Source organism: Rattus norvegicus, chromosome 5, assembly GCF_021556685.1.
Source record: "Rattus norvegicus strain SHRSP/BbbUtx chromosome 5, alternate assembly SHRSP_T2T, whole genome shotgun sequence".
NCBI lineage: Eukaryota > Metazoa > Chordata > Mammalia > Rodentia > Muridae > Rattus > Rattus norvegicus.
In genome coordinates, this window is record NC_141538.1 from 146,857,144 (window position 1) to 146,871,095 (window position 13,952).

The following is a 13,952-nucleotide window of genomic DNA, read 5'->3' on the forward strand; positions in this document are numbered from 1 at the left end:
GAATACTGACTGCTAGTTTTGATATGGCAGGTACTTCGGGTAAACAGGCCCTTTAATAACTCCAGCCCAAGAGGATGGCTGATTTAAAATAAGACTTTACTCTGAGGAGTACATGGCTCAGGCACTGGAGAAGAAACAAGGATTACAACCCAAAACCATAGCCTGTTTGAACCCAGCAGCTGAGCAGACAAGGTGCACAGAGGTCCCCTTATTAACACATTCTTCCTGTACCTGCAGAAGACTGGGGGCCCAGGCTATAGCCATTAGGGTCCGCCCTGGCTGCTGTGTCTCTTAAAGCAACTGTATGTCAAAGCGACCATGCCTTGATGAGTGATGGGTCTGCCATGCAGCCCTTCCTTCCTTCATTACTGCTGTTGACCCATACTCCTTGGGTTTTCTACCAAAACCTGACGACTGAAGCGAAGCCAAAGAGCGTGTGGCTGAACTGGCCCTGCGTAGAAATAAACACTCGACGAATGCACGTCTGTCGCGTGAATGGCTGCGGGTGCACCTCAGTTGGCAGAGCGCTCACCTAAGATATACAGAGCCCCAGATCAGTCGCCAGCACCACGTAAACCAGACATGGTGGCGAGCGCCTGTAATCTTGGCACTTGGGAAGCTGAGGCAGGGAGGCTCTGGTGTTAAGGATTATCCTTGCCTACACAGTAAGCTCAGGGCAGCCTGGGCTACATCATAAGACCTTGTGCCAATTCAACAAAACCAAACACACATCTGCTAGGTGAACGAATGAGGTAAGAGATTGTTAGGAACTGGTCCAAGGCCCAGGAGTGACATATTGCCCCTGACCTGTGTCTTTCTGTCTTTCTAGCTTATCCACTCACCAAGTGTCCTCCCCCGACCATCCTTCCCAATGCTGAAGTGGTCACAGAGAACGAAGAATTCAACATAGGTACCACTGCCAAATGCCAGGGATCTCAAACCAGGGTAGCTGAGTGAGAAGACCCAGGAGGCTATGGGGACTAGGGTGATGACTGTATCTATGTAGAGGGAAACAGAGGCCCAGACCACGGGGCTAGCAGTGTTCTATCAGCCAAGTGCACCCCAAAAAACAAACCCTCTTCCTTCATCCAGCCCCAGAAAGAGGAGCTGGAAGCATGGCTTCCCTCTGCTGTTCAAAAGCTTTAAGATAGCCTAGAATTTCTTAGGAAGTAGCCAGACTGAGCTGGGGAGGGAAGCAGTTGTCTGGGTCATGGGGACAGCATGGAGCCCATGTGCGGTTACCTTCCAGGGACGTGGGTTTGAGGTCCTAAGGATGCCAACCCTTGTGAATCAGACTGCTCCAGGGGATGCCTCTGACCGTCTCTCTTGACAGGTGACATCGTCCGCTACAGGTGCCTTCCAGGCTTTACCTTAGTGGGGAGTGAAATCCTCACCTGCAAGCTGGGAACCTACCTGCAGTTCGAAGGCCCACCCCCAATATGTGAAGGTAATTACACTGACTGGCACCCCGACAGAGCCCTCTTCCTATCCCCAGCTCTCTGCTCAGTTCCCGCCCAATAAAAAGAGAACCCCATGTCAATGGTGTCTGATGGATGAGTTATGGAGTCAGAGTGAACGAGAGCCTTTGCAAGGACCCCACCTGTTCTGAGCTGGAGGCAGTAGAAGGGTCCTGTTTCTTACCTGGGCATTCTCTGTAGTTGGATACTGAGTGTTGGCATGGAAAAATTGGAATGTCACCCTGTTGCTGGGGTGTAGATGTACCCAACATCCTGTGTGTGTGACCCTGTAACCCCAGACCTCAGCTGCCCGCATCCCGACGCAGTGCCTGGAAAAGATGAACGCATGTTACCAGGTTACCCCAGCTCAGTCCAAACCCAACCCTTCCCCACCCCATAGCACCCAAGGAAACACAGAGCTGGTAATAACCCTGTAAACTGAGGACAGTGGTTGATCTTAGGCTGTGGGCTTTTGTGAGGAGTTGGAGGGCCGATGGCTTTAAGCATGTGAAGATGACATCTGACCCTCCCGGACTGCTGTGGGGTTGGAAAACTTGAACAGCTACCAGGGGCCCGGAGGAAGCTGACTCAGTCCTTGAAGCTTGCCTCAACCTCTGCCAAGCAAAGAGAAGAGCATTACCCAGGAAGTTGTTCCATGCAGACTGTTGTGGCACGTCCCTGTGTTCTGGGACAGAGCACCTCCCCAGTGCCTGGGGTGCACAGGGCTCCTCTGTACCAGCCTCTTCCCTCCCCTTGTGTTATGTCATAGGTCTTTCTCCTGTCCCTCCTCCTGTTTCTCCTCACCCTAGTCCTTCTCCTGTTTCTCCTCCTCCTGCTCCTCTTCCTCCACCTCCTCCTCCTCCTGATGCTCCTCCTGATTCTCATCCTCCTAATCCTCCTCCTCCTTCTCCTCCTGCTCCTCTTCCTCCACCTCCTCCTCCTGATCCTCCTCCTCCTTCTGATGCTCCTCCTGCTGCTTCTCCTGCTGCTCCTCCACCTCCTTCTCCTCCTGCTTCTTTCCCTCCTCCATCCCTACCCCTTCTTGCTTCTTCTCCTCCTGCTATTTCTCCCTTTTAGTGGTTCACACAGTCTTCATTGGGACAACAATGTTTTCTTTAACCACCTTAATGCTATGAATCTGGATACAGCCAACCCTGCTGGTCTCTCTGCTCCTCCGTTACCACCACCATCACTGTGCTGTGTTGAGACATTGTGCTACAGACTCTCTATACGTGGTTTGAAGTAGTGTAGCATAATGTTTTCTATGATACAACCATCCTCTGAGGGAGGGACTCCTTGCTTGTGTTGGAAAAGCTTTCACACTGAAAGGGAATAATTTATTGGGGGCCAGACAGGTTGCGAGTGCCTGTGTTCTCCTCCTGCTCCTAGATTTAGAGTTGGGCTCTGAGTTCAGGTGTGTTTGACATATGATCTGTGGCTTACTTCTGCACTCTTCTACCTTTGTACAGACTAAACCCATTTTGTGGAGTGATTCTTTGGGTATAGGAGGCCAAACTGTTGCATAAATAGACAGACAGACAGACTGACTGACTGACAGACTGACAGACAGACAGACTGACAGACAGACAGACAGACAGACAGACAGACACTTCCCCTCATCTACCTCAAATCCAGATAGCACCCACATCCAAGCTAGGAAGTGATTTGAACCAACTGACCTGCTGTGACTTCCCATAACACTGTCATGTTAACATGGAAACTTAAGTTACCTCCTGCCATGGGTCAGTACAATGGTAAATGTGAGGACCTGTGCGCCTTGGCAGTGACAGTTCTACTCCAAGGACAAGCTGATATCCCAGCCCTGTTGTGTCTCTATGCCATGTACATAGTACCTCTCTCTCTCTCTCCCAGTGCACTGCCCAACCAATGAGCTTCTGACAGACTCCACTGGTGTGATCCTTAGCCAGAGCTATCCCGGAAGCTACCCACAGTTCCAGACCTGCTCCTGGCTGGTGAGAGTGGAGCCAGAGTACAATGTCTCTATCACGGTGGAGTACTTCCTCAGCGAGAAGCAATATGATGAGTTTGAAATCTTTGACGGTGAGTCCCTCAAAGGCCACGCCGTTCCAGCTATAGCTACAACAGCTTTCTCCCAGCCCCTGGGGTTATTTGAGCTTCATTTTCCAATCAGAACGTTCTGAAGATACTACCTAATGTCTACCTCTACCATAGAAACCCAAGACCTGAGAATTGAATTGAATTCATGTGGCTGCCGATCGCTTAGAAGTCTAGGTCTGAATATCAGCCTGAATCCCTGAATACCAGCCAATATGTGGGTCCCAGCAGTAGCCCCTTGTGAAGAGTAGGCTTCCTCCAAAACCCAAGAAGGTGTCCCAAACTCCATACTGCTTCTCTAGTGTTGGGACGAGAGGTGCTATCATTTGCTGTTGGGTCTAGAGAAAACATCTCAGCATGTCCCAAACCAAGGAACCCTCAAAATACCATAGAAAACTTTGTAGGATTTTATCTCCTCTCCTCTGGAGCATATGAAAGTAGCTAAGATATCTCTATTAATTGTCCCAGTGATTTTTTTTAAAAAAAAATCCTATTTAAAGAACCAAGATGCTGCATTCTGCAGGATGCCCGGATCCTTCATCTCCTCTCACTGTATCATGATAAAAGTCAGGCTTCTTAACAGAGCCCTGGGACATAGCCATGAACGTACACTGTTGCCTACCTCACGCCCATGCAAACTGCTTCTTCTCCCCCTTCCTGACAACCTGGGGAAGAGCACATTGCGGATCCACAACCGCATTTCAAGTAACCAGGACTATGCCCATCTGCCCTGGTAAATGCCACAGGTGGTTTGCTACCTGAGGATCTTTGATTAAACGTGCACCCTGGGGTAGAAATGGCCTCTCATCTGCTGCTGCCCAACAGAACAGCCGTGGTTGGATTGGGATGCCCAGGTGTCAGCATCATTCCACATCCTGTATCCGGAGTCTTTAATAACCTCGGCTGTTCTCGTGTGTCCAGTGTTTATCTATACAAGTGAACTGTGGTGGGTCGGTCAAGAGAACAGCTATATACAACCGATGTCAGTTTCTGGGGTCCTTTTCGGGGAGAGGAAGACCCAGCCTCTCCTTTAGCCAAACTTCTGAATGAAGGGGCTGTGAGACCTGGCTTGAGTCTGTAAGATGGACAGACAGTTGACTCTTTCCCTCCGCGGCTGCTCTCTTCCCTTCCGGTGGCTGCTTTGCTCATGAATTCATACTATTTTATTTGCTCTTTTTGACTGCCCAGCTGGCTTGCCCTTAGGGGTAATGGCAGTCTGTGGGCCATCCCTGGGTCCCTAGGCTCCGTCCTTCCAGCTACCGACCCAGCCTTGCTACCCACTCCCAATTGTGACGCTCTTGCTTCAGCCCGTGACCTCCTGTTTCCCCCTGACCTCTGTGTCCCAGCGTCTTCTCATCCCCCTTACTCCCGAGGAGCCTGGTTTCATCAGCCACAAAGAATCTCCCCAGGCCTTCCCAAGGAGAAAGCTATCAAGCAGGAGGGTTGTTTTATTTCCCTCATGATAGAACTGTTCAAGTGTGTTGCTTCTCCTCACTTCGGGATCCCCATTCCTCCCCAGTTTGCCGCAGCAGCTCAAATGGCGCTACTTTGTTAAATGTAGTCCATTACTCTCCCAAGCTTCCAAGAACTGTCTCAACAGTGTATTGGAACCTTCGCTCACAGCCTTCCCCAGGACTATAAATCCTGGGTTATGAGTTTCCCAGATTTATATTGCGCTCCTTAGACCAGAGCCCTGAGACTCAATCCAGACATTTAAGGTAGGAAATAGGGGACTGCCCCTTCCTGGAGAGCCCAAAGGAGGAGGCATGTTGAAAGTGTTCTCACTTCTAACCCCGAGTGCCAACCCTTTCCTCTGGCTCTGTGGCTCTCTATTCATAGCTGTTCAATAAACAGAATTTCTGTATGGCGGGCACCATGCTATTTTTAGCACGCATAAGAGAAATTAGAAGAGGGTCCCGGTTTGAAAACCATCTCTCCCATCATCTACCTTCTTGACCCAGGCAACCAGCAAATAGATTTCATCTCACGGCCTGACCCCAGAGCACTGCTTCAGATAGGGATGAGCCAAAGAGAGTCAGTCCTTCAGCAAGGCCACCGGATGCAAAGTTGCATAGCCATCTGTACTCACACCTCCCTCTAGACCTAGAATGGCCTATAACCCTGTGTCTTTCTCACCCAAGGTCCCTCAGGACAAAGTCCTCTGCTGAAAGCTCTCAGTGGGAATTACTCGGCCCCCCTGATTGTCACCAGCTCCAGCAACTCTGTGTACCTGCGCTGGTCATCTGACCACGCCTATAACCGGAAGGGTTTTAAGATTCGGTATTCAGGTGAGTAGGTCACAAGTACCCCCGAGAAAGGCCTCGGAGCTGAAGCCCTTAAGAGTCTCACCTGAAGCAGCTAAAGACGCCATGGTCCATCTCCTCACCAAAATGGCAACCTCCCTTGTGTAGGTAGGGCTGCTCCTGCTCTGTTTCCCTCATCTGACACTGCCTAGGCTAGACAAGAGGAGTCTCCTACTTCTTCATGTCCAGGCTCCTCCCCCACCTCTAGCCACACCCCTTTCTTCTCATACTCCCACTCTGTGTCTCCAGGATTGTAACTACTCAATATGAGATCAGACTAGCCCCTTGGCCATTTGGGAGATATTGCTATAAGTCCTTTGACTGACTGACTGACTGACTGACTGACTGACTGACTGGCCGGCTGGCTGGCTGACTAAGACATACAATCACATAGGGTAGGGAGCAGAGGAAACACTCTACTGTTCTACAAGCCAGATCTCTTTCATTATTACTCTTTCACTAACAGATGCCAACTGGACACACTTGTGTACATGACATTCTGGTGCATATAGACAACCGTGGTGATCAAATTAGCACACTTATCTCCTCAAAGAAGTTTATGTCCTCATGCTGGGGACTGTTGAAATCCATTCTTCTACCAGTGGGAATGTATACTCAGTTCTTCATGAACTACAGCTGCTCATCTGTGCTGCAAAATATCGGAACTTAGTCCTTTCTATTTTTGTGGCCAATAACTAATCTCATTCAATCCTGCCTGCCTCCTACTGGTCCCAAGCTCTGGTGACCCCTGTCACACTCTCTCTCTATTTGTGTAAAATTGACTTGCCCTCGCTTTCACACATGAACGAGAACACACGGATTTGTCTTTCCATGACTCACTAACTTAACATTATGTCCTCCCCCTCCATATACGTTGCTGCAATTGACAGAAGTTCTTGTTTCTTTCTTCCTTCCTTTCTTTTTTTCTCTTTTGCAAGGCCATATTGTCTGGGCATGGTCAGATCAAAGGCCAGGCCTTTGATAAAAATTCCCCTGGGATACAATTATATGAAGAAAGGAGACTTTCTCTGAACTCTCTCTGTGGGCACCATGGATCTGCTTGACAAGCTGAAACCTTGGTGCCTGCTTTGAAGGGCCATCCAGTGAATTGCTGGCAGGGCTGCAAGGAATGCCTGCAGATCGTGGGAATCCCATCACACACCTGCATGCCAGACAAGGATTAGGTGAAGTTTTAAAGAATAGTGGTCGCAGGGAGCCAGGAATATAGCTCAGTCAGTAAGGTGCTTGCCACATAATCACAAGGACCAGAATCCAACCCCAGCACCTCTAAGAAGCCAGCTGGCTGCTATGGTGGCAGCACTAGTAATCCCACCCTACAGAAGCAGAGGCAGGAGGATTCCTGGAGCATTCTAGCCAGCCAGCTTAGCCTAACCAGTGAGCCCCAGGATGCAATGAGTGACTATGTCTCAAGAAACTAAGGTGGACAACATCATGAATGACATCTGAGTTGACCTCCACCTCCTCCACACACATGTGCGCACACACCTGCATGCACTGAAACACAGTTACAAAAACATGTGCGCACACACCTGCATGCACTGAAACACATGTACACACACATGTGTACATACTTGTATACACTGAAACACACAGACACACACATGATGTACATACATACCTGCATACACTGAAACATATATACACACACATGTGCACACACACCTGCATACACTGAAACACAGGTACACAAACATGTGCATACATACCTGCATACACTGAAACACATTTACACACACATGTGCACTCATTCCTGCATACACTCAAACACACAGACCCACACATGATGTGCACACACACCTGCATACACTGAAACACATACACACGTGGTCACACATACCTGTACTTGCGTACACTGAAACCACACACACACACACACACACACACACACACACAGAGGTCAGGAGAGATGTCATCAAGTTCTGCCTGAAGAAACATTTGTCCATATCTCCATGTGGGTCTCCTCATTGCAAGACCAGTCCACACTATGTGGACCCAGGGACGTTCTAAAAACCATGTAGTATGAGAACTACCCAGATGAAGTGAGGGGAGCTCTGCCTTTACTCTCTCAACATTCACTTCCTGTGTAGATCCCAGCCCCACTCTCCTCTCCCAGGTGCCCAGGGTTGGGGAAAAGATGACATCATGACCCCATGATCAGTGTCTGTCCTGCTACTTGCTGGCAAAAGGGTTGCTTGACCAAACACTTAACTGTTTGGGCCTCCACTTCCTCAAAATGAAAAAGAAACCCCAAGATCAGGGGAGTTCAGGGCGGTGTTCCTGGTGGCTGCTCCCGTGGAGGGAAGATGGCAGTTCCCTACCCCCCGCTTCTAAATTTGGAGCTAAGAGCTCTCACAGACTTCCCTTTGCCTTTCTGCTTAGAGACTGATATGTTTAGAAGTAATGAGTCGGTTGTAATTACAGCACTTAAGCCATGTAGAAAAGAAATTCATTACACAGTATGGCAATTAGTACTTAATAATTAAGATACAGCAGACGTGTGTAATGTACACCTGTGTCTTTCCCAGTGACTATGTGTGTTCTATATCTGGGATTCTCCATTCCGGGCTGAAGGTGGTACATAGGTTCAAGTTGTGCATGACAGAGACAATGGCTGGAGAACATGCATCTTTAAAACACCATTTCTGCCTGTACAGAGTCATGGTCTTCAGACAGGAAGGCCAAGGCTTCTCTGTGAGAGTGTGTGAGGATGGGGCCTGGTCCCCAATCCACTCATCCCTGTCTCCCTGGAAAGCCAGGGCAGAGATGCTCAGACAAATGGAGGCAGGCATGATGGGAAGCCCCTGGGTCATCCTTCCCACAACCACACAGAACCAATCAGAATTGGTCATTTTTCTCATTGCTTTGATAAAAGACCAGACAAAGTCAACTTACGGAGGAAGTGGCTTATCTTTGTCTTGGCCTGTGGTGTGAGGATACAGCATGTCAGGATGTTACTTGTCACAGGGATGGGAAGGTGATGGTATCTGGAGGAGCCTGAGGTGCCCAGGCACACTGTAGCCACAGTCGGTAAGCAGGGAGAGAGGGATGCTGGCTCTCAGTTCACTTTATCCTGTTTATTCAGCCTAGCCACCCATGGGCGGCTGCTGCCTGCATTTAGAGCGGACTTCCCACCTCAACTCATGCAGTGTAGGAACTCCCTCCCGCCCGTGCCCAGAGAGCTGTCTCCTAGGTTAATCTAGACCTTGCCAAGTTGTCAGTGACGACTCTCACACAACCTAAGGGCCCCTGGCAGGGTCTGGGGTGTGAGTTCTCCTCATCTGGGACTTTTCTCTACCTTCCCTAGCTATTGTATCCCCAGCACTGGAACAGCAGCTGGCACTTAAAGGACTCCTGAGAACCGTTTACTGGATAGATGGATGAAATATGTTAACTCATACGCTGGAGGGACAGGGAATAAGCCCTGGAGGGAAGTGTATATCCTAGACCCTTGGTGTCTGCAGCACAACAGAACAACAGAGAGCAACCATTTTTTGGGCACTAAGTGACCCACACTGTGCTGGGATGCTTAGCAGATGCTGCCTCTTTTTTAACATCATGTGGGCATCTATGAGGGTGGGGAGCACCTGTAAGAGTGGGAGCACCTATTGAGGGATGGGAGCATCTATGAGGGAGGGAAGCACCTATGAATGAGGGGAGTACCTATGAGGGAGGGGAGCACCTGTCAGAGTGGGGAGCACCTATGGAGGGAGGGGAGCACCTGTCAGAATGGGGAGCACCTATGAGGGAGGGGAGCACCTGTCAGAGTGGGGAGCATCTATGGAGGGAAGGGAGCACCTGTCAGCGGGGAGCACTTATTGCAGGGAGGAAACCAGAACTAAACGAGCTTCGGTGATTTGTCCTAAGTCACAAAAGCTGATGCCTGGTGGTGTCACGTATTTAGGAAACCCGTCCCACTGGGCCCTGCTTTACAAAGTTGCCTGCGGTTGCAAGGGCTTTGAAAGCAGCCTGGGCTGTGCTCAGGCAGAGAAGGGGCCGTCACAGCTCACAGAGCAGGTGGTTGTTGTAGTTTTTAGTTACCTTTTGTTTTGATTTGTTTTGTTTGATCTTGTTCTGGCTTTACTTAACTGGCGTTCAGCGTCAACCACTCGGGCCTTCGTAAATAGCAGAGAACTTGCCAATGGTAAAGGAAATACGATGGGGGAAGCGGCCAGGTAGGGGTTCAGCCTGCCTGCTCCACAGTAATACATGAGCCCTCCTCCACTAAGCCTCCTCTCCTTCCTCAGCCCCCTACTGCAGCCTGCCTAAGGCTCCGCTCCATGGCTTCATCCTGGGCCAGACAACCACCCAGCCGGGCGGCTCCATCCACTTCGGCTGCAACACAGGCTACCGTTTGGTGGGACACAGCATGGCCATCTGTACACGGCACCCCCAAGGCTACCACCTATGGAGTGAGGCCATTCCTCTCTGTCAAGGTGAGCAGCGGGGACTGAAGTAGCAACCAGGTGGCTCAGCTCCAAGTCACCTCGGGCTGGTCTTAGGCCACGTGTGAGTCTCCCAGGGTTTGGTGACAGAGCATTCCCTCAGCAGACATTTACTGAGGGTCTGTACATCTCCATCTCTGGGTATGACGGATGAATGGGCTCTGTTTCCAGCACCACGGGAGAGATAGTGATGAGACAGGAAGTGACCAGAAGAGTAAGTTCTATACTGGGGTGTTAGAAGGTGGTAAGAAGGGACCTGCCTCTTCCTAGCCGCTAAGAATTCCCAAGGCAGGGGGCGTGGGGGTTAGCTCCTGAAGCAAACGAGTCAAGCAGACCCCTGAAATGTCTCATTCAGTTCCCACGCGTCGCCTCTTAGAATTTCTGAATGCTCTCCGCTAATAAGAATGTATGTTCCTGTCCTGATGAAATATCTTGCTTCATATAATTCAATAAACACTAATAAAAAGTGAAGTCATAGAGGCTGGAGTGATGGCCCAGTCAGTAAGGTGCTTGCCTTGCAAGCATGGGACCGGAGTTTGATCTTGCAGAACCCAAAGAGATAAGCCCAGGGTTATAAATACACATGTGCTTGTGGCCCCACTGCTGTGGAGATAGAGGCTCTGAGGGGCCTGACCTCCTGGGTGAGCTCCAGGCAGAAGAAAGACGCTGCCTGAGAATCTAAGATGGTACCTGAGGGGACAACAGTTAAGGCTGTCCTCTGGCTTCCACCTGAACACACATACATGCTAAAATAAAGCAATAATACACTTCCAGACTAGAAATGGAGTCCTAGTCCAGAGTCTCTGGAAATTCTGGAAAACTTAGCAGAGTCGGATATCATTGCTGGCCACCACGGTGGGCTGGTCTTCCACCACAGCTTATCTGGATCGGAAGGAAGGAGGCCTGGGCTTTAGACTCATGGCCGTGAGGACAGTGATTTAAGGTGGTATCGGGTATTCAAACTCTTCTTTCTTGCTTTCTTGCTTTCTTCCTTCCTTCCTTCCTCCCTTTCTTTCTCTCTTTCTTTCTTTCTTCCCTTCTTTCTTTCTTTCTTTCTTTTTTTCTGCGACCCGCCCATTAATATATCAGCTCACTGCCATGCTGCTGCACATGTCTGAGGCGCCACCTGGACACCCCATTTATTCGAAGTCCTTCGTTTCCCATGTAAATGCCGTGGTTTGCATGTTGGTTTTGGTGGAGAAGACCCTCAAGTAAACTTCCCAGCTAGGATTTCCGAGTCTCTCAGTGTGGCAGTCTTGCCCTCGTGTGCTTGTTAGGGTGACTAGCTTAAATTAAATTCTAGATTATGAATAATTCCATCCGCTAGTCTGAAGGCTTTATTCAATTTTCTTTGGATTGCTGATGCGGGCGATGGGAAGTCTGAGGTCAGACCGATTCCCATTCTTCACTCGGTTTCCCTCTACCCCACAATGGCTCCCTTTGTGCTCCCTTTGTTCCTTTTCAACCTGAAGACTTGTGTCTGTCTTCAGCTTCCGGAAGTGTTCACGTAGGATAATTCCACTCTCTGCTCTCTTTCCAGAGCTCTGAACAGTTGGATGTTGGATCTCACAGACGGATCCTTTCCATTTTAGTCCTTTTTTGCTTGTTTTCCGTCTGTCTCTTGGGTCTTTATTCTGGGACCTTCGTTATTCATGATTTCTGGCATCTTGTTATCTGTTTGACAGTTCGAAGGAGCCCTTCCTTCGTTGTCTTCCTTCAGAGAGCTCTGTTCCCATTTCCTGGATGTCCTATGCCACCTATTCCTCTCAAGATACCACCAACCGACGAGTTCAGTGACCCCATAGCTCCCCTTTCCTGAATTAGCTCTGTTTCCGAATGGCGTTTTTCATGCCCCACCCCCAAGGTGTCTGGTCTAATGTTGAGCACGGCTGGTTTTCTTCCACTGTGCAGTAACATTTGATTGTATTTAAAAGTAAAAGCTAGGAAGCAGTTGGGTGAGTTCCATTATTTTGTGTAACTTTCTTTGCCGGTGAGGTTTCTCCCATGAGTAAAACCTGAATCTGGGTGTACAGCAGGGATGAATGGACACCCATCCCATGGAGAGACCCTAAATTCTATGGGACAGTGAGAGAGATGGCTTAGTGGATACAGACACTTGCCACTGAGCCTGACAAGCTGAGTTTGACCCACGTGATCCCCATGGTAGATGAAGAGAACCAATCCCTGCAGGCTTTCCTCCGACATCCCCGTGCATGCAGGTGTGCGTGCACATGAGTGCTCGTGTGTGTGTGTCTGTGTGTGTGTGTGCGTGCACATGAGTGCATGTGTGTGTGTGTGCATGCACATGAGTTCCCGTCTGTGTGTGTGCATGCACATGAGTTCCCATGTGTATGTGTGTGTGTATGTGTGTGTATGTGTGCACATGAGTGCTCGTGTGTGTGCATGTGAGTGCTAGTGTGTGTGTGCATGCACATGAGTTCCCATCTGTGTGTGTATGTGTGTGTGTATGTGTGTGTGCACATGAGTGCTTGTGTGTGTGGGTGCATGTGAGTGCTAGTGTGTGTGTGTGCATGCACATGAGTTCCCATCTGTGTGTGTATGTGTGTGTGTGCACATGAGTGCTCGTGTATGTATGTGTGTACATGAGTGCTTTTGTGTGTGTATGTGTGTGTGCATTTGAGTGTTCATATGTGTGCATGCACACACACGTACACAAATTAAATAAAGTGCAGTAAGAACTTTTATTAAGAAAAGTACCAAAAAAGAAAGAAAGAAAGAAAGGAAGGAAGGAAGGAAGGAAGGAAGAAAGAAAGAAAGAAAGAAAGAAAGAAAGAAAGAAAGAAAGAAAGAAAGGAAGGAAGGAAGAAAAGTACCCCTTGGAAGGCTAACCCCCACCTTGGCATTCCTGACTCGCTCAAGAAATTCTGTCCCCACACCCTAAGGAAGAGGGGACACTTGGTTCTTCTCAGCAAGCTGAGGCTTGAGGCTTCACATTCCCCTGTGGGGCAGAACAGAAGAAAGTCTGACCTTGTGCCTCTTTCCTGTAAGTCTTGAGCTGCAGCCCTGGCCCTACATTTAATCTGTGAACGCCTATCTATCTCCACTCTACCCTCCGATGTGTCCTTTCCTAATATCCCTGGCGATGGCTCTCCTGTTGTCTTTCCTTAGAGGGTTTTCGTTTGTTAGTTTCTACTGTACGTTTTAAGGTCCTTAATGGGAAAGATGAAAATGTTATGTTCTGTACAGCTTGAGTCAGAAATGCTCATGACATCCCTTCTCCCTTGCTAGCTATATCCTGTGGTCTCCCTGCTGCCCCCAAAAATGGAATTGTGTTTGGCAAGGAGTACACAGTGGGAACTAAGGCTGTGTACAGCTGCAATGAAGGCTACCACCTCCAGACGGGTGCTGAGGCCACCACAGAGTGTCTGGACACTGGCCTGTGGAGCAACAGCAATGTCCCCCCACAGTGTGTCCGTGAGTCCGAGGGGCGTGGGGGCAGGGGGCAGGAGAAGCCGGATATACAGCTGAAAAGATGCCCTTAAGGAGTGGGCTTTAAGTTCAGTAAAGAGCAGAAAGTCTGCATGGAAAGGAGGGGGTAGGAGACCCAGGGAGGACAAGCGTGGGCATCTATCTATTCCCATGGTCCCCATTGTAACTTACTCTGAACACTGAAGGACCATCATGCTCTGGGG

At 49.4% G+C, this 13,952-nt stretch overlaps 1 protein-coding gene across 3 annotated transcripts in view; it reads left to right on the forward strand.

Moving 5' to 3' along the window:
* Csmd2 (CUB and Sushi multiple domains 2) overlaps positions 1-13,952 on the forward strand; it is a 569,250-nt gene that overhangs the window by 507,273 nt on the left and 48,025 nt on the right. For all 3 annotated transcript variants that reach the window (XM_087548710.1, XM_087548711.1, NM_001446899.1), the window contains 6 exon segments: positions 830-910; positions 1,334-1,447; positions 3,330-3,518; positions 5,675-5,821; positions 10,102-10,290; positions 13,549-13,734. In XM_087548710.1, the coding sequence (XP_087404836.1) occupies positions 830-910; positions 1,334-1,447; positions 3,330-3,518; positions 5,675-5,821; positions 10,102-10,290; positions 13,549-13,734 (906 nt within the window).